Here is an 8,121-nt window from a genome sequence, read left to right as displayed (position 1 = left end):
CTAAAACTCAGACACTCTTAGTTTACTTCAGAGTTCACAGTGCTCCATAGTGAGTAGAAAATACAAGTACTTTTATTAGAACGTGGCCTTCTTCACATGCAAACGAAAATCTGATTGTAATCTGATTTTTGAACCTTTAAAGATGACATAAATGACGTGTAAGAGACTAAATGTACTTTCTTTCCTAGCCACAAGGGGGCGGTGTTGGCTCTGTGTACCCGTGAGCATATAAAAAGGGGCAGAAAAAAGTAGTACAGGTGCTGCTAGATTGAGAGGTAGAATGTTTCTTACCTGCTTCTTGTGGACTTGGCTCTAGAGGCTGGTGCAGGAGCTTCAACACGATATTTGGACCTGTGTTTTATGGAGATCACCGACTATAGTGGACCATCTTCTGCTCTACAACATGTAAACTGCAGCAAAATCTGGTGTGAGTATTCAGAGGGATCATGATTAAATTTAGATCAGCTTTTTACATGTCATTTTAATAATCTTTTAAAGAAAAAAAACAAAAAAAAAAGAGATACGAATCTGATTTTGAGTGCAACGTGTAACTGCAACGACTGATTCCTGCATGTTAAAGTGGCACTGTGCAACTTTTCTGGTCCAAATACTATAACTCCATGGGTGCACTGTATTCATATCAACAGGTCTAATCCAATGGGAAGTGCACAGTTAGAATTTTACTGAACAAGGGAAATTATTTGGGCACAGTAGTTCACATAATACAATATAATACAATAAAGAGGAAAAATATTAATGGCAACAGTATTTACAAGTCATAGTATTTACAGTTAGTACGAACAAACAATAGTAAGTACAAATTCAACGAGGCTATACAGTGTACAAGAAATGGGCTAAGTACAAATAGTGCAAAGATGAAATGGTGAGTGAAGGGTGAGGTGTTGTGCAGTTTCAAATCGGCCTTATGCTCTTTGATTGTAAAACTTAATATGGCCCTGGACTGTTTAAAAACGATTTGTGTACTATACTACTACTACTCCTACTACTACTATACATAGTTTTGATTTTTTTCTTTCAATAGATTACAGGTTTGTACTATTTTGACATCTTTCTGTCACTTCCACAGAGGACGTGACCCCAATGTTTTGCCCAACTCAAATGAAAACAAAACAGTATCCATTACTTGTTGTATAGTGAGCGCATGTCTGAAACTCGATCATCTAGTTCATGTAATGTGGGTGTGTGCAAGATATTTCTCCCAAACTGGTTTTGCATTCAGTACATCAGCGTCAGGAAGTACTGAGGGCACCCGCAGATTGCTTAAAATGACAATATAATCTGTAATATTGACATAGTTTTGTTGGGTTTTGTAGGTGCAGAATGAGATGCCGAGGTAAGATGCTGTGATTTATGCTTCTGACTTACAGAAATTGATCAAATGTACTAGTTACTTTACAATTGTGAAGAGCTGTGGGTAATGGTATAGTTATTTTTTTATAATATTTTCATGTTTGTCTTGTCATCATTGTTATATATTTGCAAATTAGTTCCATTAATACAAAATAATTGATTGATTGTTAGACATTGGCTTCATAAACATGCCAGATTCATCTTCAGGGTTAAAATCCTTTCAAATGACAACTATCACATTTTTAGTTTGAATAATGGCACCACTTTGTTGAAGTTGTTGTGAAAATATAACTTCACCTTCGTTTGTTTGAGATGTTGGTGTTTCGTTTCACGTGGACATAGGCCCAGGGATATTAGCCATGAATGAGGACAACAAATCTGCAGTTTGACAGTTAAACCACAAACTCCACGATTTCTGATCTGTCCTCCGGCTAAAATGTAAAATATTAGTTTCAGCTTCATATTTACAGGTGACATTTTGAGGACTGTTTACCATTCAAACTATATAATAATTAGTTTTAAGTTGTTTCGTGCTGTAGCGATGGTCCTGATTTGTCTTTGTGTAAACCTCATGAATAAGCATAATGGCTAAAAGCTAAAAAAGTAGAAAGTTTTTGTGTTATTTACTCCCTTACTTCACTTTATTTTTATTTTATTTTGCTTAACAGTGGTTGTGCAGCTCATCTCCCTGGTGATTATTATCCTGATAGCATGGATACTCATCACCACGCATCCATTCGATAACTACCTGACAGCAGATGACATTTTTGGTACGTTCTTGTCTATTTTGCACACGTTTTACTAACATACAACTGTATATTCTTTGCATGGATGATCATTCTGAGCTGATCATTTTGTTTCAGCCAATTCAGCTCCAAAGATAAAATGTGATTTATTGAAGGACTGTCCAGTAGGAACCTTTGCTGTGCGCGTCAAAAGTGGTGCACATACTGTCGTCGGGCCATCGATATGTTTCGACGGTCAAATGTATGTACTCAGTTTACTTTTCATAGATAAATCGGTTTAATTCACTATCTTTTTTTTTTCTCACAGTGTAATGAGCCATATTAGCAACAATGTGGGACCAGGATTTAACATTGTAGTGGTAAATGGTAAGGCAAGATCTCAATGAAATGAAAATAATTGAGAATTTTTTTGCGCAAATACGACGGGCAATTAAATAAACACTGGAAATATTTTTGCAGGGGTGACCGGAGCTGTGGATAAATTTGGATATCTTAACTCAAAGGATGGCCGTAAGTTTGACCGTTTTTAGTCGGTTTGTTTCAGTTTCCTGTTTATAGCTGACGTTTTAAGGACTTTCACCATTCAAATGTAATTTTGTTTTCAGTTGTTAATTGCTATGGCAACAATTCCCCGGAAATCCATCAAACTGAATGTGGATAATGGTCTGTTATGTTTATTTACGTGTTCATGTCCGGGTTACATCCTCAAGACTTAAAACCCGTTGTTTATAAGATGATTTCAATGTCAGAGGGACCATGATCAGAGAGAAATCAGATGACTTTGCTGTTTATCATTTTAACAGTCGTACAACTCCAGAAATATGATAATCTGATTTTGAGTGTGCGCATAACTGCAGACAATCAGATAGCTTGAATGTTTTTTGTTTTTTTTCTTCTATCTTGTAACATTTTTTTATTTCATTTTTTTCCTTGACACATTAGTTTGCCCTTTTTTGCTTAATGTTCCCTGTCAAAACCTGCATAGTTGTGAATAATTAGAAAGAAATCCGATTACTTGCATCAGATGTACATGACATTTCGATGATCTTCAGAAATCAGATTTTGACACAGCCATTATAGGCACTGAGTTATGTTTACATGGGTTCTGTTCAAACTGCGTGTCTTTCTGCCGTGTTTTTCTAATGCGATGAATGAAAACTCCACCTTTTTGATAACTTGTGCGTTCTCTGACAGGACCGGAAGAAATTTTGACGTATCTGAAAGAGATCGAGCCGGGGAGGATTGTTTTGCTCGCCACGTTTGATGATGTGACAAAAAAGTGAGGAGCCGCTATAGTAAAAGCAAAAAAAAGAGATCCCATTTCTTTTATTCAGTCTCTAAATATTCCTGAGCAGGCTGACAGATGAAATAAGGGACGTTTTGGAAGGCATGGGGAGCACTTTGATCAAGACGCTAAAAAGCAGAGACAACTGGGTGTTTGCAGGCGTAGCAGGACATAATCTGAGCCCATTTGAAAAGGTTAGTGACGGCTATGACTGCAATTCTGTCTCTTCTTGTAGGGGTCAGTAAAATCTTTCTATTTTGATTGAAAGAAAAACAGGAAAAATGTTCAATATGTGCTTTTTTTTTTTTATGTTGTCAGATTTCTGTAAATGAGCCCAAGAATAATACATATGGGGACTGGCCCGAGGTGGTGGAGATCAGCGGCTGCTTTCCAAAGACCGTGTAAAGTGGATGTTATTATTATTATTATTATTATTATTGCTTAGAGCTGAATCTGAGTAATAATAATAATAATTTGACAGTTTTGTGAGTCTATATTAAATCATACCAGGTGAAGATAGTTGGAGAATCATCTACAACTGTCATTACAAGTGTTTTTTTGTAGTAAATAGTTGTCTTTGTGGTGGTTTTAATTTTCGTTGTAAAAGAGGGACAACACAGAAGGAACAATGTTTTTTATTTAAACGCCAAGGTCATATACAGATACAAACAGCAGTGTTACAGTGACAATAATTGTAACGGTGCGTAGAACAATACAGGGTCTGGTGTGTCTAATGAAGAATGTGTGCACTTGTTTGGTAAACTTGGGGTTCGGCAATGTGGCAATGTATTAAAATCTAATGAAGAAAGGCTCAAAATGAATATTATCAGCACAGACGAGATACTTGGCTGTGCACCTTCTCATTTAAAGCTGAAACAATTGCGTGTGTGTCCAAAAAGCATATTGTTTGAGCATAAATCTGCATTAAAACAAAAGTAAACCAAAAGTACAGAATCATAATGAAACATCCTCTCCAGATTTGTCAGAGCGGGATTAATTTTCCAACATCATATCGCCCACATCAGATTAAATGCATCTGTATCACAATGGCCTGCACAGTGTTAGTTCTTATAAAAAAAACAAAAATGCAAATTAAAGACTTGTTGTGGCTTTGTAATTTGCTGCATAGCACAACGACCTGTCCACAGCTCATGGTAATAGATTATTTACAGAATATTTGAATAAATCATTTGCACTGAAGAACAGAATGTGTTCAGTGGAATAAACAAGAACAAAAAAAAAACAAAAAAAAGCCAGAGATTTCCAGTGTTTTATAAGCAGGGCATTGTAGACACTCCGCAGCGTGACAGTTCAGTGATAGGATTTGAAACTGCCGGTAGTGTGACAGGGCCTGGTGGGGTCACTGCTAATCTTCCATATCCCGCATAGTTTGGATTCACTCTGTACTTGGCGCTGTCACTTTAGGTTTGTCTCATTGTTGGAGTACCACACCCCTCCGAGCGCTTCTCCTCTGGGCCTGCAGCCGTCCCCTGGCACATCATCCCAGCTCAGTACGCTCTATTCTACATTCTCTTCTGGTTCAGCAAAGAAACTAGAGTCCTGGAGGTGTGGGTGATAATCCATCCATGCCGACACCGCAGAGTGAGGGGGTCGTACGAGGAAGACGGGTTTGTTTTTATGAGGCGGTTTGAGTATCAAGGTGAATACTGGACATGTTGAGATACTGCAGGAACAAATCTTGAGGTGAAATTTGGATTTTAACGTCAATTTTCAGTAAGATCTAGTTGATTCAAATACTAAAAGTCCAAATTCAAAGCTTTTATATATGAAATACATCCCAAATATGTTAAGCTCTGGCCTTTTTTTATACATAAAATGCCTTATATATGTCATGGAATACTTAATATATTTAATATTCTTACATTTATGACGTTTCAAATCTCTGTACAGACCAGGAGTAATGGGACCCCAGGAGGTACAGACACATCACTGTTTGTGCTTTATTCACAAAATGATATTAATGTTAAGTGTTTGGGAAGGATAAATCGTCTTCAGTTTGGTCTATTTTTAAGTTTTAAGTCATTTCATTAGGCTAATTTGTTTGTTAGTTAATAATTTTGGCAGTTTTGTTAAGTAAATAATAGAGGAATAAAAACAAATCTACCTCTTTCATCACGTTTTTAAAACCTTTTGACATTTCAGCCAATTACAGTACAGTTTTGTCCCTATTGGCTTATTGGCCCAGAACCTCAAGAATTGGCAACAGAAGTAAAAAAAAAAAAAAAAAAAGGGTGAATCAAAGAATTATTATGCTTCATCTGACTGTGACAAAGTCTGTCTTAACTCCACTCGTCCCTTATTTGTCCAGCACACACTTTATTTAACCTCCTGAGACCTGGTGTCCTCATCTGTGGACAACATATTTTGGGTTGTTTAGGCCACAGTGCAAATTTTTAGAATAACATGTTCAATTTATTTTAATTATTTTTTATTTTAATTATTTTTTTTTTAATTTGTATTTGTTTTTATAATGTTTTATTTCATTTTTTTATTATATTTTAATTTCTTTTTTATTTTATTTACTTATTTATTTTATTTTTTATTTGTTTTTATTATATTTTTTACACACAATTGTTTCTCATTTTGTTTTTTTACACAAAATGTATGTGTTCAAGCACTTAACAGTTTTTGCAAATAACGTCCTGCAAGAGCTCGGGTCTCAGGAGGTTAAAACGTCCACACTGCACAGTATAAAAGTTACTGATGAGCTACATGCACATATCCCCTGTATGTTTGGGCACTTCAGTTCTGTCTGGGCAGTAATTTTGTCAAAGTTTTATATTGTTATTTTAAATATGTATGGCTATGTTTATCAGGAGTACGAGCTCTGTGGACCTCAGGGTAAATAAGGCAGGTGTGTGTTGCTTTGTGATGTTGTGTGTGAAGCCAAATCCTTTACAACATATTTTTGGTGGCGCTGTAAATAAAACATCACTTTTGGACATGACTTTTCTCTTTATTCCACATTAGAAAACTTTTACACCCGTCAAATTGCTGGAGGAGGAGTAGAGCTCACCACAAGACACTAACTTACTGTAACTTATGCGGACATTCTGAAGGCAAACTGCTGTCAAAATAAAGATTTGGGATGTGCAATGACTTTCTGACTGTTTCAAAAAACTATAGCTCTAGACTGTACTGTCATTTTCAAACACAACCGCAACCAAGAGATTTCAAAGAATGGTCCTGGAGGAAAGAAAGGAAGGAAGAAGAAAACATTTTTTGTGGTGAAAATACTTTGTGGATGCCTGGAGAAAAATAGGTAAACTGGAAGAGAGTCACCACGGTTTCAAAGAGCCATTGACTGTTAGAGAGAGAGCGCCACACCAGCACAAAACCTCCACTACTGACACTGAAAAGGCCACTAAATGTAAATATGTACGCAACACAGTGCTTTTTAACACCAGAAAAATGAACTAAATACAAGAGCGTTTGTTGAAATGCATTGTTTTAGAGTGTGCGTATAAGTGGATATAATTTAATTAGCTACTGAAAAACAAAAATAGTGATATTGATGTAGAACAGATGTATAATTTAGAACAAAAGATAAGATGTACTACAGGGGATCCAAAAGTATGAAAAATGGGACATAGTTCAGAATTTATAATAACATTTTATTGTTTAAGAGTTTAAATTCCTTTTGTCAGTGTCACCACCTGCACTTTACCGGTCCTTGTTTTGCCTCCTACCCTGTTCTCTTCCTCCCCCACCTGCCGGAGCTGGAGCCGGAGCCGGAGCCAGAGCCGGACCTGGAGCTGAGCCTCAACCAAACAGCAAATGTGTCCCTAAATGTCAAAACTGAGCCGCTCTGTCAAATTTTGTCAAACCATTTACAAAACAAACTCTGATGCATCTGCACATACAAAAGTTATATATCAGTGGTTGTGTATCATAAAAGTGTATCAGGTTGTAAAGTAGAAAATCTCCCCCATCACCAAACTAGAAGAAAAGATGAACAAAAGTGAAATTATAATTTAAAACAGTGTCGCCCCCAGACTTAAAACTCCATGTTTTGGGTAAACCAAGAATATAAATAATAATTACTACAGTTTGAGGTACTCCCGCTCACATACATTGCATGCTGGACATTTTGCTAATGTTTGCATTAGCATAATTGCTACATGTCATGTACAAAAATAAATAAATAAATAAATAATAATCCGTAGGAGAAAGGAGAAAGTTTGTCACGCTATCAGTATAAAATAAATTATGGAAAAGTGAGAATGAAAAATATTATAATTTAATTACGTTTAAATATAATTAGGCATATAATTACATATTATACATAAATCAAAATCAGCTTTATTATGGGTCAAATTGTGACATTCATTATTTTAAATTTTATAGTTATTGTCTTTCTGAGTCAGAAATGGCATTTTTATCTCAATAATTGGTTTATGTTGACAAAATCTGCTGTTGCCAGCCTGAAAGGCTCATGGGCCAACTCCTTTCCGAGAATTTGTCCAAAACAGACCCACGGGTTTTAAACAGTAATAGTGTTATTCTATCCTCATCCAGCAGAGGGCAATAGAGACAACATTTTTCCTAAATACATGTCTATGTCTTGGTCCTCACTTTATATTCAAACAATAGTGAAGAAACATTTTTTTTTATTATTCTTGCCTTCCAGTGTTGATCAATTCAGTGTTGTTTTTGTGTGAGTGTTGTTTTTGTGTGAGTGTGTTTTTGTGTGAGTGT

The 8,121-nt window shown here is 35.9% G+C and overlaps 1 protein-coding gene across 1 annotated transcript; it reads left to right on the top strand.

The window, feature by feature from the left end:
* The first annotated feature begins 256 nt into the window (after window positions 1–256).
* si:dkeyp-67f1.2 (uncharacterized protein LOC556106 homolog) lies at window positions 257–5,795 on the top strand. Its single transcript, XM_055221780.1, has 9 exons — window positions 257–427; window positions 1,335–1,354; window positions 2,040–2,141; window positions 2,235–2,358; window positions 2,425–2,483; window positions 2,577–2,627; window positions 3,312–3,396; window positions 3,473–3,596; window positions 3,721–5,795. Exons 2-9 carry the CDS (start codon window positions 1,342–1,344, stop codon window positions 3,805–3,807), a joined length of 645 nt encoding a protein of 214 aa, XP_055077755.1. The 5' UTR covers window positions 257–427; window positions 1,335–1,341; the 3' UTR covers window positions 3,808–5,795.
* The last annotated feature ends 2,326 nt before the right edge of the window (window positions 5,796–8,121 follow it).

This window comes from Periophthalmus magnuspinnatus, chromosome 5 (genome assembly GCF_009829125.3).
Source record: "Periophthalmus magnuspinnatus isolate fPerMag1 chromosome 5, fPerMag1.2.pri, whole genome shotgun sequence".
In the NCBI taxonomy this organism is placed as follows: domain Eukaryota; kingdom Metazoa; phylum Chordata; class Actinopteri; order Gobiiformes; family Gobiidae; genus Periophthalmus; species Periophthalmus magnuspinnatus.
The sequence above is the reverse complement of the archived record's forward strand: the minus strand, read 5'-3'. Positions and strand labels throughout refer to the sequence as shown.

Coding starts and splice junctions, on each gene's coding strand:
- si:dkeyp-67f1.2 (XM_055221780.1), top strand. Junction 2,142..2,234: donor GACAGCAGATGACATTTTTG/GTACGTTCTTGT, acceptor ATTTTGTTTCAG/CCAATTCAGCTCCAAAGATA. Junction 3,597..3,720: donor ATCTGAGCCCATTTGAAAAG/GTTAGTGACGGC, acceptor TTATGTTGTCAG/ATTTCTGTAAATGAGCCCAA.